Here is a 20731-nt window from a genome sequence, read left to right on the forward strand (position 1 = left end):
CTCTGGATTTGCCAGTTATATGATAGAGGGGAAATAACAGAGATTAAGAACACCTAAAATGTTGTTGCCTTGTCTTATGTCTTTATTTTTACCTTGCACACTGCCTTACATGTATAGTAAGAGTTCTGATATGATTGGAATATTCAGAGCTTCCCCTTTTAGGCCAAAGCCTAAATTATTTGTCTTAGCATAAATTTTATTTTCCTTTTAACCACCTTCACATTGTTTATTATTGCTGGTTACATGTATCTGGGAATTCATTAGGGAAGCAACAAAGTAATTGGCTTGCTAAAAAAAAGTGATTAGAATACTGGTTTGGAAAACAATTTTTGTTTTTAACAAAACATGTTTACATTTTGAAATTCTAGGTGTCCCCATTAAATTTGGCAAATTTTCTGCAAAGGAAAATGAACAACTACGGAAAAATGTGGAGGATTTTTTATCCTTAACTGGAATTGAGACTGCAGACAAATTGCTTCATACAGACAGATATCCAGAGGAGAAATCTGTTATCACAGATTTAAAAAGAAAGCACCAATTTAGATGCCATATTGGTAAGTTGAGTATTCTGATTTCTTGATTAACTATCTGCATTTCTTTAAACAATATTTTTGCCAGTATTAACTATAGAGAATTTCTTAACATCGTATCCTGCAGCTCCCATAGCCCTTAACATGACAAAATTTTATATATTATTTATATTACATACTTATATGTGCATATCACTATACACATATGGTGTTTATAACACACTAGGTCATTGACGTTTGCTTGATTAAGATGGTCCTTGCTGTAGTTACTATTTCACATTGACCAAAGTCACTTGAGGCAGTTGTATAAACAGTACATGTAACCTTTCTATTTTCACAACATTAAAGGCCTGGTCCAGGAAGGCCAGCTGCTACTGTTGTCAGTTATTTATTAAACTCTGTGCCTTGGCATCCTAGTAAAACCTGGATTTCTCTAAGTTATTCTGTCTTCTTCAATTTTAAGACTCAACAATTTTCATTCATTTACCCTGAAAAATAAAATCAGCAAATAGCCCTGAATATCCAGGACTATTGGTCAGAATAAAAAAAAAAATTCTCAATAAGAAAACCCCCCTTGCAAAAAAAGCCCCAAACAAACAAAAAGCCCTTGGGAAACCAAATTACTATCAGCAGGTTGCTTGATAAGTATAAGTAGATTCAAGGTAAAGGGAGTCAAATGACCTCATGGGAAAAGGTTCTGCACTTACCTCCTTTAAAGATATGCACCTGCCAGTTTAACTCAGCTCATTACATGCTTACTACAGAAAAATACTAAGAAATCTGTGATTTTGAATTGATCAGGCAAAATCGTACATTTGATTACTTTATTTTCCCTCTATTTTTTTCCTCTTTAATCTCTTTTCAAAACTAAATTATAAGCCCCATTAAAACTAGAGGTTGAAGGGGCAGCTAGGTGGCGCAGTGGATAGAGCACCGGCCCTGGAGTCAGGAGTACCTGAGTTCAAATCTGGCCTCAGACACATAACACTAACTAGCTGTGTGACCCTGGGCAAGTCACTTAACCCCAATTGCCTCACTAAAAAAAAAAAAAAAACTAGAGGTTCAGTCCTATCTTTTTTTTATAACCTTTACAATGTGGAAATTTTGTTAGGTGTTCAATAAAATATCAGTTGGTAAATAGTCATTTTTTACTTTTAAATAGTCATTCTCTATCATTCTCACATGGTATTGATCATGATTAGTTTCTGTATCTTTTTCTTTACTCTTTCATATTGCAAAGATGAATACATTTTTCCCATTTGCATTCTTTAATCTTGTAAATTTTTTAATATCCTAGGCACCCATACCAAGTTGTAGGAATCCTCTCTGGGGAAATGTTGGACTGTATGCTGTAAAAGAAAATCTGTTGAGGCAGCTAGGTGGTGCAGTGGATAAAGCACGGCCCTGGATTCAGGAATACCTGAGTTCAAATCCGGCCTCAGACACTTGACATTTACTATCTGTGTGACCCAGGACAAGTCATTTAACCCCCATTGCCCTGCCAAAAAAAAAAAAAATCTGTCTTTAATTCAAGCAGGATAATTTTGGAACTTTCTGGGGGAAAGGGATAAAAAAAAGTGAACTACTACTGGAACTGTTCAGTCACCCTACAATTCAACAAACATTTATTAAGCACCTACTCTTTGTCAGACATTGCTGCTTGCTTCAACATATAGATATGACATAGATATTTTACCTTTGGTAAGGAGAGAGGAGAAACATTGGTTAAATTGAACCATGCAGACCTTCACTACCTTTGAAAATGACATCTCGTAAAGCATTCTATAAGGGAGTACAATTATTTTCTCAGATTGTGTTATAATCATTTCTAGACACACATAGATCTCTGTTGAAAAACACTTAACAAGATGTTTTTATCTTTGTGGCTTGGTTTCATTCTTTTCACTTCCTGAAAATACCTTCTTATCTTTTCTAGATAACTACTTTTCTTTCTGGTTTTAGGTGAAGGTATTCCCCGGCCATGGAAATTAGTATATTATAGAGCAAAAAAAATGTTTGATATCAACAATTACAAAGGCAGGTAAGAAAAATAACTTAGCAATTAGATTCAAAAAGTATTAATAGCTTCAGTGGTGATACTTATTAAAAAGCCAATATATTTCCATAAGTATGCAATAAAGTACAAAAAATCTAAAATATTTTCTATTTTAACATGAAATAAATATATTTTATATTTTCACATAAGTATAAAAGTATATAAAATGAAGATTTTTTAAGTTTTTAATAATATGTAGTATTTTCTCTTTGAATATGGAGATGTAATAATAGATAATAGACACTATTTTATTTTCTGATTTATTTTCTATTCTGCAATAGAATGTACGTAACAACATTTTAATATTGTCAGTGGAATTCTTTTTTGCTGTTGCCCCAATTAAAGGTCATAATTATGATTCATACAAAGAATGCTTTTTTATAATACTAACGTTTGAGAGGATAAATATATTTCTCCAGGTGGTTTATTTATGACTAAAAAAACCCTGAAGGATTAATTTTGGAATGAAATAATTTGTCTTATGAAATCATCCAAAAGTTCTAATAGTGAAAAAAATCTACCATTCTTCTCATAATCTAATTATTAATAATAGAAAGAGCACTGGATTTGAAGTCAGAAGACCCAGGTGTGCCTCTGTGATCTTAAACAAATCTCTCTTTGGCCCTGAGTTTCTTACTCTGTAAAATGAGGGTTTGATTAGGTGATCTTGAAGGTCATTTGGAGCTCTAGAGCCTGTGAAGCTATAAAAGGCTTCCTAGTTTAGGTTGGAAAATAATTGTAATTACATTGAGAATGTTTTTCTTAGGTGATATAGTATAGTATAATAATGTTAATATAGTTATTACATATTTATCATATATTACTTGTATAACATTATTATAGTAATTAATAATATAGTTAATATAGTAATAGCATTTTTCTTAGCATTGCATAGTGTCTGGAGTACAGGAAGAACTCGTTCAAGTCTCAGCTTTTACCCTTATCAGCTATGTGACCATGCATAGGCAAGCCTCTTTTCTTTCTTTTTTTTTTTTTAAAGAAAAATGTATTTATTTAAAATATTTAAGTTTTTAGAGTTAAGAATTTAAATGAAATCACTTAGCAGTGAGTATAATTTTTAAACAACTGGACATTTTCTTAGACAGGAGATATATATGTATATGTATATATGTGTATGTATGTGCATATACCCATACATGTGTGTGTACACACCTATATGCATATATACACACTCACATAGAAGTACATTAATATCTTGATAAAGTATATATACATATAAATACACACTATATATGGTGTATATATGTATACACTATATATAATGCATATACAGTATATAGGTAAAGTAAATATGTTTGTACTTATAATATACTTTATTACGATATTGTTTATCAAAAATAAGCTCAATGCCTTAAGTTTATAGAATATTTTCCTTAAAATCTCTGTATCTTTAGTTTTCTTCAAACCACAATTCTTGTATATAGACCTTTACTGATCCCCCTCATCTCAGCAATGTAAAATATGTACATGTCAATCGTGAAGCATTTATTAAGTACTTAATATATTCCAGTCACTGAGCTAATATCCAGGGACAAAAAAAAAGCAAAAATACGGTCTTTGTCTCAGTGAATTCATGTTCTGATGGGCAAGCCAACATTCAAACAACTACATACAATATTTCCTTGAAGGAAGAGTCATTTACACTCTTGTCTTGTATCCCCACCATCTCTCCAAGCTTGTTGCACAAAGTAGGGGTATAATAAATGCTTTATAATTTATAATTTGTTTATCTCAGGCCACTTTCAGTACCTAACCTATGCAGAGGTACAATTCCCACCCCACCCCCATGCTACCCCTAGTAGGGGCTACTAGCTAGCTTTCTAACAAACATTGCATCAGGAACACTTACATCATGCACTGCAGGGTGGGGCCATGCTCCCTACCTCCAGTGCAAGCCTCTTTTCTTAGCCTAAGTAACTAAGACTAAATTAGAATTAGTAGAGGAAGTTACTACGAGTGAAATCACAAACTCTTGACTCACTGACATAAAGTAATTTTAACTTTAACTGAGTGAAATTGTAGAATCTTAGTGTTTGAAGGAATTTCAGAGTTTGTCTAATCCAATTCCTTCATTTTATTTTTGTTGAATAAAATTGAGGCCCCAAAAGTCCTATCCAAGATTACCCAGAGTTCATCACTGGCAGAATTGCAACTAGAACCCAGATCTATTTTACTTTCCATTATACCATTCTGTAATGCTAAGAAAATATTTTAAAGTGCATTGATTTAGATTTATAACCTTGTTTCCTTAGATATAGTAAAAAGGACACTCAGAAGTTAAAGAAGTACCAGTCCATACATGGAAATGATTGGAAAAAGATTGGTGAGATGGTGTCCCGCAGTAGCCTCTCTGTGGCACTGAAATTCTCCCAGATTAGCAATCGTAAGTGACTTGTACTTTCTGCTTTAAAAATAAATAAGATTGATGAACTGCATTTCAGAAATATGAACTAGATGCTGTAAATGATTTTATTTGCTCTATTTTTCATGAGCATTCTTAAATATTGATTTAGTCATTTATTTATTTATTTACAAGGCAGTGAGGGTTAAGTGACATGCCTAGGGTCACACAGCTAGTAAGTGTCAAGTGTCTGAGGCCAGATTTGAACTCAGGTCCTCCTGAATCCAGGGCTGATGCTTTATCCACTGCACCACCTAGCTGCCCCTAGTTCATTTATTGATATAAGTTTGATGAGAAATATTGGAAATCTGTTAAATTATTCCCTATGGGGGCAGCTAGGTGGTAAAGCATCAGCCCTGGATTCAGGAGGACCTGAGTTCAAATTTGGCCTCAGACACTTGACACTTACTAGCTGTGTGACCCTGGGCAAGTCACTTAACCCTCATTGCCCCACCAAAAACAAACAAATAAACAAGCAAACAAAATTATTCCCTATGAATCAGTTTTGACTTTTTACCCCCCTACTGAGAAATAGCAATGGGAGCAATATGTGTAGAAATATCCTTTTCTTGTTGAAATTTATTTAATTGAATGACTAAATATTTAAAACTTAGCAGTAGGGATTACAAAAATTTGTTAGTGATTCTTTTGCCCTTCAGTGTAGCAGGGGAGGTATTTGGCTGAGGGCTCAGGGTCATTGTTGTGTTTTTGTAATCCAATGTTAGGTCTTTCATTTATGTTGGTAGGGAGTTTATTTAGGTGATGAGCAGGTTCTAGGAAAAAATGATTTTTTTATTTTCCTTACATCAAAGGATTCCCTGATTTCTTCAGAAAGGGGGTTTCACTTATCTTCTTGCCCACAACTGTATATTCATAACAAGGGTTGAGAAACTGTCAGGCAGGGATTCCCCCCCCCCCAAAAAAATAGCACTGCTATCATCCTGTACAACTATTTTTGTATTTGGACCTTATTAACCAAAATAAAAACTGATATTAATAAGCATAGTTTTATTTTCTTATGATGTTATTAAAATGAGTAGACATTGCTATTGCTAATGAATTTCTGGCTTTAAAACCCTCAAATTCCATACCATAATTGCATATGGCTACCTTCAGTTCTTTTTACTTTAATATACTTTTCTCCTATAACCCCTTAGGGATAAGGGAGTAGACCTGCGATTTTGTTTGTATAAGGAACTCCCAAAGTCAGGAAAGTCCACCAATGTAGGTTGTCACCTTTGCAACTTAGAGAGTTTCATAAAGCAGTGAAAGGAAAAGTGATTTGTGGAAGGTGCTAACTCCTAGAGTTGTAGTCTTGTGTAGTTGTGATTGTGAGCCTATCAGACAATGATTGGACCATAGTTCTTCATTCTGCTATCCATGTAGGACCATCATTGGGTCTTTCTATATTGGAGCTTCTATATTATTGTGTTCATGGAAAGGTATATCAATGTGTTCTGTAAGACTTGTTGCTGTTCTAACCTGTGAGTTCATTGCTGTGGTAACTTCCCTCGAGTAAACTCCCTCTCTCGAAGTAGATCAGCACTGTTCTTCAGCTTAGAGTATAAGAGAGCTGGTTGGGACACTGAAAGATTAGGTGACTTGCTCTATCTGGGTCAATCAGATAGTGTGTCGAATAAGGAGCCTTCATTCTGTAGTGCCAGTACTTAAATAAAACGTCAGCTTGAGAATGGAAGGGTCATCCTACACACAAGTTACTGATTAGGAAGACAAAACATTAAATACTCATTTCATTCTCAGATGTTGAAGTTCTTTTCGATCACATTTTCCCCTGAAATGCTCTTTGTACTTTACTATCCCATTTCTCCTTAGAGTAACTAATAGTAGTGCCAAGCACTGTGCTAAGCTCTGGTCATAGAAAAGAAAGGCAAAAGACAGTCTTTGCTTTCAAGGAGCTCATGGTCTAATGGAGGAGACAACATGAAAACAGCTATGTACAAACAAAATATATAAAGCATAAATTGGAGATAATCTATCATTAAGGGAGCTCAGGAAAAGCTTCCTGTAGATGGTGGGATTTTACCCAGGATTTGAAGAAGCCAGGAAGTAGAGATGAGAAAGGAAAGTATTCCAGGCATGGAGACAACCAGTGAAAATGTCTAGAGTCTGTAGATGGAGCATGTTTTGGAAGTAAGGCTGATATTTAGTTCTTACTGATGTACTTGAGTTGATTCTGAGGCTCTCTCTTTCCACTGAGTCATATTGCTTCTTATCTTTTCATATGTCCATAGAGATAAATCATGGTCCTTGGAGTAAAGCAGAGACTCGGAGACTAATTAAAGCTGTTGAAGAAGTGATTCTAAAGAAACTGTCACCAAAAGAGGTAGAAGACATAGATTCTCGGCTCCAAGAAGACAATTCCCCAGAATCTTTGTCAATTTTGAGGAAACAGCTCTACAAGGGTATATCCTGGGTAGAAGTAGAAGCCAAAGTAGAAACAAGAAATTGGATGCAGTGTAAAAGTAAGTGGTAAGTTTTAAGATTTTTCTCATATTTCATTACCTCCTTTTCCAAATAGACCTCACCCCTCTCTCCTACCCCAGGATGCTATTGCTTGTAACAAAGAATAAAAAACAAAGTGAAAAAAAAAGCAGATTAGCAAAACTAACCAATACATCAATCAAATCCTGACAGTGTACCTCATCATTTAAGCATGACTGCTGAATATAGATACGAAATATAAAAGAAGTCAGAAGTTCATGAAGGTTAAAAATTTTTTTAGAGGAAAGATTACATATAGGAAAAGAAATCCCAAGGATGGATCATAAACTTAAGGAAATCTAAAATGTACAGGGGGATAGTAAAGTACAAAGAATATTTCAGAGGAAAGTTGAAAAGCACTTTAACATCTGAGAGTAAGTATTCATGTTTTGGCTTCCTAATCAGTAATGTGTGTCTGGGATGACCCACTCTCAAGCTGATGTTTTATTTAAGTATTGGAGAAAGAGTAGACAGTATATTATACTGACCTTATTAATAAGGTCATGTCACCAGTTAAGAGTTTTAACTTTCCCTACTTTCTAACTGTTAGCCTTAGAAATAAAGAATACACATATATAACTATACCAGGTCCAGTATGGGTTGGGTACATTACCTATCAATAACAATGACAATGACTGTCAGTTAAGTAAATAAACTCTTAGTTTGAGATATAAAAACATTGAGCCATGCACAGATGGCTCAGGCAAAAACAGATGGATGATGTCAATGGAATAGAACCCAATAAATGATAGAAAATGGATTCATATATCAGATAAAAGTAATTTAGTGACCTAAAATTACTAAAAGATAATGTTTCTAATGGAAGTTTTTTCCTGAAATGATAAACTTGTGTATTTGTCACTTTTAACATAGGCCTGAAATTCTAACCAAGCGGATGACCAATGGGAAGGTTGTGTACCGTGGGACAAATGCTCTGCGTGCCAAAATCAATCTTATTGAAAGGTATACAAATTAAAATGTGTTCAAAGCTAATCTCTCTAGCCTTTGAAATTTTTCATAAAGACAGTCAGTCAAAAAGAATTTATGAAATATCTACCCGATGTCAGACACTTTAAGGAGATGGAGGTGAGGAGGAAGTTCAGTCCAGGCATGGAGGAGGACAGCCTCTGTAAAGGCCATAAATGGGAGGTGCAGTGGCCTGTCTGAGGAACAGCAGGAAAGCCATCTTAAATAGATCATAGGAAGGGCAGTAATGCTTCTTAGCCAATAAAATTTATAAAAGGCTTTATATGCCAAACAGAGGAGTTCCTAATGACTCTAAAGGTAGTAGAGCTACCACTAAATAAGAGAGCAACATAGCTATACTTGTACTTTAGGAGAGTGACTTTGGCAGTAGTAATGGATTGGAGAGAGGGGATCCTTCAGGCAGGGACACCAGTTAGGAGGCTATCGCTGTACTCCAGGTGAGAAATTACAGAGCTTGAAATTAGGATGGGGTTCATATGGGTGGAGAGGACGTGGATTTGAGAGACATGGAGGTAGAACTGAAAAGATTTGGCAACTTAATGGATATGTAATGTAAAAGAGAATAAGAAGGGGCAGCTAGGTGGCTCAGTAGATAAAGCATCAGCCTTGGATCCAGGAGGACCTGAGTTCAAATCTGGCCTCAGACACTTGACACTTACTAGCTGTGTGACCCTGGGCAAGTCACTTAACCCTCATTGCCCCACCAAAAAAAAAAGAGAGAGAGAGAATAAGAAGTTAATGGTGATGACAAGGTTAAAGGTCTGAGTGACTGGAAGTTGATGGTGCTCTTGACAGAAATAGGGAAGTTTGGAAAAGGAGTGAAAATGGACTCATTGAATTTGATGTGCCTACAATACAATTAGTTCAAAATGTTCAGTAGGCAGTTGGTGATGTTGGACAGGAACTCAGGGAAGAAACAAGGGATGGGTAGGTAGACCCTAGGGTTCATCTGCATACATGACAATTAAGTCCATGGTAGCTGATAAAATCACAAAGGGCATGTGCAGAAACAGAAGAGACCAGGTCCCATGAGAGAGTCTTCTAAAACCCCACACATTTAAAGGGCAGGCTATGCAGGATGATCCAGCAGAGGGGACTATAGTGGAGTGGTTATACAGACGAGAACTGAGAGAGAGCAATGTCATGAAAACTCAGGGAGGAGGACAGGGCTGTGCAGGATGATCCAGCAGAGGGGACCATAGTGGAGTAGTTATACAGACAAGAGAACTGAGAGAGAGCAGTGTCATGAAAACTCAGGGAGGAGGACAGGGCTATCTAGAGTGTCTGATGCAGCTGAGAAGTACAGAAGGATGAGGACTGAGACAAGACTTTGGCTGTCCAAGGCAGGAGAGACAGGATGATTGCTGGAGGATATCACAGATTCACATGAAGGTTGTTTTTTTGTTTGTTTTTTAATGGATGTGGGAGACATGAGCTGGTAGATACAGAAAGACTGGGGCAGCTAGGTGGCACAGTGGATAAAGCACCCGCCCTGAAGTCAGGAGGACCTGAGTTCAAATCCGGCCTCAGACACTTAACACTTACTAGCTGTGTGACCCTGGGCAAGTCACTTAACCCCAGTTGCCTCACCAAAAACAAACAAAAAAACAGAAAGACTGAAGATTAGAGAGGAGGTTGATTATGGAGCAGTGTGCTAGAAAAAATAGAAATGGGTCAGAATTAGAGGAAAGAAGAAAGAGAATGGGAGATGATGTTGAGTACTGTTAAGATTTAGAAAAGAGGATGTAAGCGTCTGCCCATTGTATAATTGAAATGGATATTTTAAGTCCAAACTTCCATTTTTGACAGTAACAATTGCATTATTCTCCTATTCCCTACCTCCCAAGCATACCTGCAACCTTCTTGACTCCATAGCTTTGCTCATATGTAGTTTACTGCATCTGTAACACCCTCCTCATCTCCAAATCTTGCTTGTCCTTCCAGACTCGGTTCAACATTGCAACTCTTCTTTGAGTCTTCCCTTCTTTAGATTCCTCTAATCAGAGGGTGTTGGAGCCAGTCTAGATCAGCTAGAGCCAGTTGTAAAAATTTCAGTGTGTGATCATTTACATCTTGGAAATCAGCAAACCCTTCAAATCAAGGCATGATGTACTGTATATCTTTTTCCATTTTGTCCAATTCTGCTTTTCAAGGTATTCTTCTTTTCATTGGATTTTTGTGCCTCTTTTACCATTTAGCTTATTCTGTTCTTTAAGGTGTTATTTTCTTCAGTGTTTTTTTGTGCCTCCTTTACCAAGCTATTGACTTGTTTTTCAAGCATCACTCTCATTTCTCTTCCCAATTATTCCTCTTACTTGATTTTTAATTTTTGAGCTCTTCCATGGCCTAAGACAAATACATATTTTTGTTTGAGGCTTTGGATGTAGCAGTTTTCACTTAGTTGTCTTCTTTTGAGTTTGTGTTTTGATAGTAACTATAGTAACTTTCTTAGTCGGGCTCTTTTTCTGCTATTTGTTCATTTTTCTAGCCTATTTCTTGACTTGGCTCTGCTTCCCAAGTGGAAGAGGGGTACTATTCCAAGCATAAAGGTTTTTGTGCAACTGTTTTCAGAGATAATTCTGGGGACCTGTAAGTTTTCAGTTCTTTCAAAGTGGTATGATCTAAAAAGACGTATGTCTACTACTCTTTCAGCCTGTGCTCTTATCTATGAACAACCACAAGTACTCTTTTCCATCCTGGAACTGTAACCAGCTTCCAAGCTCCCCTGCCTCCTCAAGCTCTGGTGTGCTAGTGTTCCTCTTTGCCCTAGGACTAAGACACAGGACTGTGACCCAGATCCAAGCATGGGTAGTACAAAAGTCTTGCCCCCAGGGCCAGCAAAGGGACCTTCGTAATCTCATTCCGACTGGTTGTCCAACCCCTGTTCTGTCATTTGGCTGAGAGGTCCAAAAATCGCCACTAAGTGGCCCCTAAGGCCTACTGCTGGATGGCTGGGGCACATCATGTGCTGGACTGTGCTCTACTCTCACCCCAATACAACAGACCTTTCTGGCCGATCTTCTAGGTTGTCTTGGGCTGAAAAAAAAAAGTTTCACCCTATCCTTTTGTGGATTCTGTCACTCCAGAATTTGTTTGGGGGAATTATTTAAAGTTGTTTTGAAAGGTTTGGGGGAGATCTGAAGCTAGTCCCTGCCTTTTCTCCACTACCTTGGCTCTTCCCCCCTCTCCATTCTTAGAAAGTAGTCTACTCAGGGCATCAGCCCTGGAGTCAGGAGGACCTGAGTTCAAATCCAGCCTCAGACACTTGACACTTACTAGCTGTGTGACCCTGGGCAAGTCACTTAACCCTCATTGCCCCACAAAAGGAAAAAAAAGAAAGTAGTCTACATAAGAAAGAAAATAATTTTTGATTGACTTAAAATAACATGTAAGTAACCAAAACTGTGTAGGGAGAGGGAGGTGTATTAGGCACTATGAGAAAGAGCTTCCTAGAGGATGTGGTTGTTGAATAGTACTTTAAAATAAGGAGAAAAACAAATTTTGCAAGATACCGAGCTGGAGAGCATCCCAGAATTCAGAATGCTATAAGCAAGAGCTTTAGGGAGGTGTACAGTTGGAAATGTGGTTTGATAAGCCAGTTAACAGGAAATACCACCCTGGGTATAAAGTGAGATAAGTATACTTAAGCAGAGAGGAGCAGATGGGTAGATATTATCTATTAAATGCAAGATTAAATGTTTTATTTCATTTAAGAGGCAGTTGAAACCATTTTAGTTATTTGGTTATGACTAGCCAAAATGTTCCTTATGAAAAAAAATTCTTGCTACTGTGTATAGATTGATTAAATAGATCTGGTGAGGAAGCTTTATAGTGTTTAGTAAATTGCTTTTACCACAAATCACAGCTTCAGTAACACTAAATAGAAAATAAAGTTTAAGAAGATTGTTGGAACTCTTGACGTTGAGAATATTTGGGCTTACAATTTGTATTTTTAATGCCTTCTTGGTCCTCTTTGTTTTTATACACTTAATTTCCCAATAAATCATACCTATACCCACTGAAAGGTATCCTTCCTTAAAAAGTAGCAGTTAAGGAAAACCATCTAATATGGCAACCAACTTGTGTGACATTTCACACCTGTAGTCTGCCACCTCTTGACAAAGAGGAAGTGCATTCCAGTTGCATTCATCTGGAACCCATACTGGTCATTGCATTTGATCTGAGTTCTGTGTTGTCTTCATTTATATTATTGGCCATTATGCTCATTGTTCCAATTCTGCTTTCTTCTCCCTCTGTTCATACTCATCCTCCCGTGTTTGATGAATTCCTTGGTATTGTCCCTTAAGTTGAAATAACATTCCATTATATTAATATACCACCATTTTTTCAGACATTTTCTAATTAGTGTGTTCCTAAATTTTGTTTTAAGGTTTTTGCTACTACTGTGAGAAATTAATACTTCTCTCTTACATTTAATAACTCATTATTGTATTAGGACCAAGGGTTTTCCCCTTTTCTGCTTACTCATCCAGAAGCCAACCAATATGAGAAATCTCTCTTAAAGATTTGCCGCCCTCCCCCCCCCAAAAAAAAAGAAAGATTCACCCAGGCCAAGATCTAATCAGACAGTAAAAGAAATTACAAGTTTCAGCTAATGGGTATATTTCTGCTGCTTGTGTTTGCTCAGACAGGTCTGGGAAAATGTTTATTCTCCTTATTATCAAGAGAGGTGATACGAAAATTGATATCTCTTTGACCGAGATTTTAGTGAACCATAACTACACACCCCAAGCTAACCCACTTCCCATTGTGTTAATGAATCAGAGACAATTAGGCATCCCTCAGGAGCACCTCCTCTTTGAAGGGCAAATAAACTGTGATCCCACCACCATTAGGGGGTCTTTGGTCTGAGAGAGACAGCCAAACAACCTTCCTTTTATTAATAATCTGCTGGCCTTATTAATAAAATAATTAAATTACTCAGAAACAATGTCCCTTGGAACTTTTTAATTGTCACAGTAGCAAAAAAGTGCTGCTATGAATGTTTTGATATATACAAGGCCTTTATTTTATTGATTTATTTTGCTTAAAAGTCCAGTAGTTGGGGCAGCTAGGTGGCACAGTGGATGGAGCACCAGCCCTGGAGTCAGGAGGACCTGAGTTCAAATCTGGTCTCAGACACTTAACACTTACTAGCTGTGTGACCCTGGGCAAGTCACTTAACCCAAATTGCCTCACTTTAAAAAAAAAAAAAGTCCAGTAGTTGGTTTGTTGGATCAAAAACTATGAATATCCAACTTACTTATCTCACATAATTACAAATTGTTTTCCAGAATTGTTAGAACAATTCCCAACTCCTCCAATAGTCTATTAATATTACTGTCTTCTCACAGCTTCCTCAACATTGACTATTTCCATCTTTTATCTTTGTCAACTTGACAGGTGATACTTCAGAATTGTTTTATTTGCATTTCTCTTATTTAGTCATTTGTAACATTTTTCATATGCATGTTGGTAATTTGCATGTCTTATTTTTTAAATTGTTCGTGTCTTTTTACCCCCTATCTATTGGGAAGTAGCTCTTGGTTTTATATGTTTGTGTCAGTTCCCTAGAGCAAAGCTTCTGAAACTGCATCTTGACCCCATCTGGGGTCACATAACTGAATGTGGGGGGGGGGGTCACAAAAAATTTGGCAGCAAATGTTTGATTTGTATACCTGTTTTATATACCCAGGTACCCAGAGTCACATCAAAATTTCTTGGGCAAAAAGGGTTCGCAAGTGAAAAAAGTTTAAGAAGTCCTGCTGTAGAGAATTTGGATGTCAGAGTTTTATCAGATATTGGAGGCGACATTTTTTTTGGTCCAATTTATGGCTTCTCGTATTTTAGCTACATGGATTTTGTTTATGCAAAAACTTTAAAATTATCAGGAATTGAAATTGACAATTTTATTTTGTACTTTGTAATAGCCTTCTCCTTGTCTAGTTATAAATTTTCTTCCTAACCATAGTTGTGTAAAATACCTTTCATTCTTCTCTGATTTTTAAAAATAATGTAAATTCTTAGATTTCAATCTCCTATCTATTTGGATTTGGGTTTGTTTTTTTTTTTCCGGGATCTGTTGTTAGGTCAATAAGTGATTTGGCATACAAAAGATTTGATTAACATACAATTTTGATTTCCTCACAGGTTGTATCATACAAATGTTCAAGAAGCTAATGAAATTAATTGGGAACACCTTGCTGGTGCCATTGGGTATGTTATGCTAATCAGAAGTAATAGTCATATAAATGTTTCCGTCTAAAGAAGAGGTAACCTGTAAATTTTTAGGGACAACATGAAACTAATACTCAATAGAGAAGTATTGGTAAATTCACTCCATTTAAAGAGGGAATTGTTACGGAACTGCTTAGGGAATACCTAACCAGCAAGAGATGACTGAGTTTTCTTTTGGTTATCTCCATGACAACAAACGTTTTTCATTTTTCCTTTGTATGTTTGACTACAATATCAACCATGCCATGCTGTTGTCAGTCCTGTAAGGCCTTTAATTTTTCTTTTCAAAAGAAGGATCTGCTCTGTCTCCCTACCCCTTTAACCCTTCTTACAAACATGTATACTCAAACAAAACAAATTGGCCATGACCTGGTTAAACTTAAAACTATGTCAGGTGTGGACAGCCCAGGGGGCACAGTGGATAAAGCACCAGCCCTGGATTCAGAAGGACCCGAGTTCAAATGCAGTCTCAGACACTTGACACTTAATAGCTATGTGACCCCCGGCAAGTCACTTAAACCTCATTGCCCAGCTAGACAAGAAAACAAACTATGTCAGGTGGGCTTTTGGAGAGCTGGTTGTTAAGCCCTTACCAGCCAAATCTGTCTGTGAAGCTCCCCTTTCTTGTTACCCTTGTCTCCCCAACTTCATTATAAGATTCTAAAGTTTTCCATTTTATATTTCTAAAATACTTTTATATCCCCTGTAGTTCTTAGCAGAGTGCAGTCTACATGAAAATCAGTAAATATTGATTGATATAAAATAATATACATAACCACACTGGACAAGGAAAATCAGGTGCATCAAGTACTGATCTTGTGGGCAGAGGAAGCTTCCTAGAGGACGTCCTTGTTGGGTGGGGCTTTAAAAGAAGAAAAACCTCCAGCACATCTTCATAGAACTTAGTAACTGCCTGAAAGGATGATGTGCTTTAGCTTCTTCAGCCACTAACCATCTCCTGGCTCTTTTCACCATTCCTGCCACAGCCATCCTTAATGACCACAGCTGAGCCCATCCATACCCTTAGCTTGGGGGAAAAGAAGGGAACAATCATTGAGTGAGTGCTTGCATATATGTGTGTGTGTGTGTGTGTGTGTGTGTGTGTGTGTGTGTGTATATATGCCAGACACTGGACTAAGCACTTTGCAGTTATCTCATTTGATTCTCACAACCACCCTGGGAAGAAGGTACATCTATTATCCTCATTTTATAGTTAAACTGAGACAGACAGAGATCAAGTGACTTACTCAGGGTCATAAAGCTGGGATGTGTCTGAGGCTGCATTTGAATTCAAGTCTTCTTGCCTTTGGGCCAGGACTACTGCAGCTTCATCCATCATTATTGCCACGCCTCTAGACTGGAGGCCTGGACTTGTTTTTGCCAAGAGATGAGACTTCTGTAGAGTTTTTGTCCTGAACCAAGTGTCTTGGGCCACTACTTAGCTTCTCTTTTTAAGAGTCTTGCCCATGCTGGAAGTGGGTGGGTGGGTGCTCACAAGCCCAATTCTACTCCAAATGTCCTGGGAACTTTGACTTCCATTTCCATCCTGAGCTGGTTCATCCCTCCTTAGACCATTTGGTGGTCTTCCTCCACCTTTAGGCTTACCATATGAATGCTCAACTTAGTGCAGACCCCCAGTGACCTTAGCCTGCACAGCAGCTGGGATTACAGGCATACACACCACCCTTTCTGCCTACAGCTGCTTCTCCTGTGGGGCCACTCTATAAGCAAAGACCTGGCAGGCCTTAGTCTTTTTTTTAAGCAGAGATATGTAATTGGGGGGGGGGGGGCAGGGCAGTGAGGTCTAAGTGACTTGCCCAAGGTCACACAGCTAGTAAGTGTCAAGTGTCTAAGGCCGGATTTAAATCCAGGCTGGTGCTTTATCCATTGCACCACCTAGCTGCCCCATGCAATTTCTTAGAATATAAATTTTGACTCCAGGGGCAACATGCTTGCCGATATCAATAACCTGTTTAAATACAGATGATTCTTTTCTTAGACTTCACAATATCTGTTTCACACTTGACTTTAGAATCAGAGTTTTAGAATTGCGAGAGTATGGGGCAGTTAGGTGGCACAGTGGATAGAGCACTGGCCCTGGATTCAGGAGGACCTGAGTTCAAATCCAGCCTCCGACACTTAACACTTACTAGCTGTGTGACCCTGGGCAAGTCACTTAACCACAATTGCCTCACCAAAAAAAAAAAAAGAATTGCGAAAGTATAATCAGCAGCCTAACCCTAAAGGCAGCCACTCTAAATGCCAGGGATTTTGTCCTGCCAGCAGCCCTAATGTGGCCTCTTTGTGACTTGTTGGTCCTTGATCTGCCTTTTGGCCAAAAAGAACAGGTTTAATCCCTCTTCCATAGGACAGGCCTTAAATTACTTGATGGCTATTGTATTGGCCCCAAGACTTGTTTTCTGGTGTGAAAATCCATCCTTTCTTCATCCAGTTCTCAGATGACATGTTTTCATTCTTCTCCTCCAGAATTTTTACACCATGCCTTCTCACCCTGGAAGTTCACTCTGCCCCTGGGGCCTAGAACATGCTGCAATAGAAATCTGGAGGACAAAGATTAAAGTTTCCAAGCAAATCAATTTATTAGCAAGGCTAGCAATTTCCAATGGAGCCAAGACTTCCTTGATAGGTACAAGGACAATCATGGAGAACTAACAGACCATCTTTATAGTCATTAATGAGCAACATAGCATGTTTAATATTAGGCAACATAGGCATTCCTTTAGTGTGATTGACTAATGATTGATATAGTTCTCACTGATAAAACAGAGAAGTTAAACAGAGGGTTCCCCCTGCCCCCCAATTATTTCTTCCATATGACTCCTCCATTCCTACTGTCGTGCTCTTGAGTAGGAGTGGCAGGGAATCATGGGACTGAGCTGAGTCTGCTGCAAATTTATGTTACCTACACTTACTTGGGGTCTCACTTCAGTAGGACAGTCCTTTTATTCCTCTCTAATCAACTCTTTGTCCCATTCTCCACAAACTTTCCACACTTTTTCTTTCCTCAAGTCTTTTGCACTATCCCCTTCCCTGTCCCTGTCATTTGGGGACTTTTATATTTCACCAAACTCTATATTCTGACCCAGTTTGTTCCCTGAGCTTCAGTCCTGCATCTGAACAACATATTGGACATTTCAGTTCCTCCCACCTTGCCAAATTCAACCATCTTCCAAACTAACTGAATTCTTTTGAAGTCCACCACCATTCTTCCAGTTTACCAGGTTCACATCTGTGGCTCAATAGATGGAGTGCTGGGCCTAGAGTCAAGAAGACCTGAGTTCAAATCTAGCCTCACACTTATTAGCTGTGTGAACCTGGCCAAGTTACTTAACCCCTGTTTGCCAGTTTCCTTATCTGTAATATGGAGATAATGATAGTACCTATCTACCATTGTTAAGAGAATCAAATGAAGGGGGCAGCTAGGTGGCGCAGTGGATAAAGCACCGGTCCTGGATTCAGGAGTGCCTGAGTTCAAATCCAGCCTCAGACACTTGACACCAATTGTGTGACCCTGGGTAAGTCACTTAACCCCCATTCCCCCGCAAAAAAAAAAAAGAGAGAGAGATAGAATCAAATGAGATAATATAAGGTGTTTAGCACAATGCCTGGCACAAAGTAGGTGCTTAATAAATACGTGCCCCCACCCCCTTCCCATTATCCATGACTTCTTCCTCACCCAATGTGGCCAGTAAATTGCCACATCTTGCCATTTCTGCTTCATCATCTTTTGTTTTGATCCCTTATGTCTGTTCTTGGCCACTACTCTTCATTTCTCACCTAGATTTTTGTAATGGCCTCCTAATTGGTGTCCTTGCCTCAAGTCTCTTCCCATTCCATTCCATCCTCCCCACTGCTGCCAGTGATCTTCCTTAACTGCAGCTCTGATCTTCTCTCTCTGCTACTCAGTAAACTGTACTTTTTTGCCTCTAGGATAAAGTATAAAATCCTTATATTTATTTTGTAAACATCTTGTGAGTACACTTAGAGGGGGATGTCTCCCTCCTAAGATTTAAGCTCCTTGAGGGCAAGAAGTCTTTCATTTTTCTCTTTGTATCCCCAGCTCCTAGAAGAGTTACTGGCTCATAGTAGGTACTTAATAGTGCTTATAGGATTGGTTGATTACAATTGAAAGAACTTAAATGAACTGAAAATCTTGAAAAGTAATTGTTTAAAAACATGATGTGAGGGGCAGCTAGGTGGCTCAATGGATAAAACATTGACCCTGGATTCAGGAGGACCTGAGTTCAAATGTGGCCTCAGACACTTGATACTTACTGTGTGACCTTGGGCAAGTCACTTAACCCTCATTGCCCTGCCAAAAAACAAACAAACATGATGTGAACCTTCTAAAGTGGCAAACTGAATCTTGCTCTAAATTGCAAAGACTATTATATAAAAGTATTGCTATTGTTATATTCCTGGCTCTGACAACTTCCCTAGCTGAGTGACCTTGGGCAAGTCTTAGACTCTATAGAAAAGGAAATTAAGGTTTAGATGGGTAAAGGGACTTCCCCAAGTTCCTATAACTGCTTCTCTAGGCCTCTTTCCTTATCTTTGAATTGAGTGAAATTCCAGCTTTAGCCTCATGGGAGAAAATTAAATTCTGTCCTCCTGACTAGTCTAAATTACTTTATTAATCAGGCACACAACATATTTAGTGCTTTCATTTATAAGCAAAAGAATTGTGGTTTCTGATCTGTTTTCTTTTTTTAAATCCTTTTCTAGCCATTGTAATTATATTTATATTAATAGTAATAATTGCATGGGCAGCTAGGTGGCACCATGGATAGAGCACTGGACTTGGGATCAGGAAGACTCATGATGAGTTCAAATCTGGCCACAAACACTTACTAGCCGTGTCACCCTAAGCAAGTAATATAACCCTGTTTACCTAGTTCCTCATCTATAAAATGAGCTGGAGAAAGAAATAGCAACCCACTATGGTATCTTTGCCAAAGAAAACCCCAAATGGGGTCACAAGGAATCAAACACAATTAAACAACAGTAATAACAATGCCTATAATATCCTATTTTTTCCCATAGTATTGAATTTGTGAGTTGGTAAATGCTGACTATAGATATGTTTTTCTTTTCTTTCTTTTTTAGAGATGTTCCTCCATCCTACGTTCAATCTAAATTTTATAAACTAAAAGCTACCTGTGTTCCTCTTTGGCAGGAGAAGACCTTCCCAGGTCAGTAGTCTTAATCTGCTAATATTGCTTCCTTTTGTTGCCAGGGATGTTTGGCTTAGATCAATGATTCTCAGCCTTTGGGCTGTGGATACAGACTACTAATTCACATCAAGCATTACCATTTTGTTCTCTATTTGCCCCCCCAGAAAATGTGCAACATGAATAATGGGGTTTGTGTTGACAGTTTTATATAATTAATCAATCATTTACACTAATAGGAAAAACAGATTCTTCAAGTATTTAATATAAACATCTGTCACTGGGGAGAGGGTCTGTGAAATTTTTTGACAGTAAAAAGAGATCCTTTTTGCTCAAGAAAAGGTTGAGAACTGCTGTTTTAGGTGACCTTGCATTATAGAGTATGTAACAAAGCAATTTAAAATCTATACTTAAATGTCTGGTATATTGTAGTATATCATTGTGTAAGGGGCTAAAATTCTAGCTATACTATCTAAAATCTAATGAGTGATTGCCAATAAATTATAAGCGTTAGCAAGAGTATTTAACTGTTTAAGTATTTATTAAAGAGTATTAGGATCAGAGAGAAAGGTAAAAATCTAACTATTTCTAAGAGACCCCATCATCTAACTCGCCATGGTGAGGTCAGGAACCAAAAGAGGAAGAACCCCTCCACCAGTGTCCACTTCCTACTTCGTGTTCTCCTCCCAGAAATGGGAGGCTCCTCAAGTTGATTGGCTGGTAGCCTTGATAGACAGTACCCACGAGCAAATGTCACTTCATGATGCCAAGGAACTTGACCACATGGCTTGCCCTCAGATGCCTT

At 37.8% G+C, this 20731-nt stretch overlaps 1 protein-coding gene across 4 annotated transcripts in view; it reads left to right on the plus strand.

The window, feature by feature from the left end:
• The window catches only part of TTF1 (transcription termination factor 1), a 40936-nt gene that overhangs the window by 11532 nt on the left and 8673 nt on the right, over nucleotides 1-20731 (plus strand). For 2 of the 4 annotated variants that reach the window (XM_043989654.1, XM_043989655.1), the window contains 7 exons: nucleotides 369-554; nucleotides 2493-2571; nucleotides 4860-4990; nucleotides 7261-7498; nucleotides 8384-8473; nucleotides 14648-14713; nucleotides 19862-19947. In XM_043989654.1, coding sequence (XP_043845589.1) covers nucleotides 369-554; nucleotides 2493-2571; nucleotides 4860-4990; nucleotides 7261-7498; nucleotides 8384-8473; nucleotides 14648-14713; nucleotides 19862-19947 — 876 coding nt within the window. Of the gene's footprint in view, nucleotides 1-368; nucleotides 555-2492; nucleotides 2572-4859; nucleotides 4991-7260; nucleotides 7499-8383; nucleotides 8474-14647; nucleotides 14714-19861; nucleotides 19948-20731 lie in introns of those variants that run through there. The other 2 variants (XR_006355059.1, XM_043989656.1) reach the window with 2 other exon arrangements.

This window comes from Dromiciops gliroides, chromosome 2 (genome assembly GCF_019393635.1).
Source record: "Dromiciops gliroides isolate mDroGli1 chromosome 2, mDroGli1.pri, whole genome shotgun sequence".
In the NCBI taxonomy this organism is placed as follows: domain Eukaryota; kingdom Metazoa; phylum Chordata; class Mammalia; order Microbiotheria; family Microbiotheriidae; genus Dromiciops; species Dromiciops gliroides.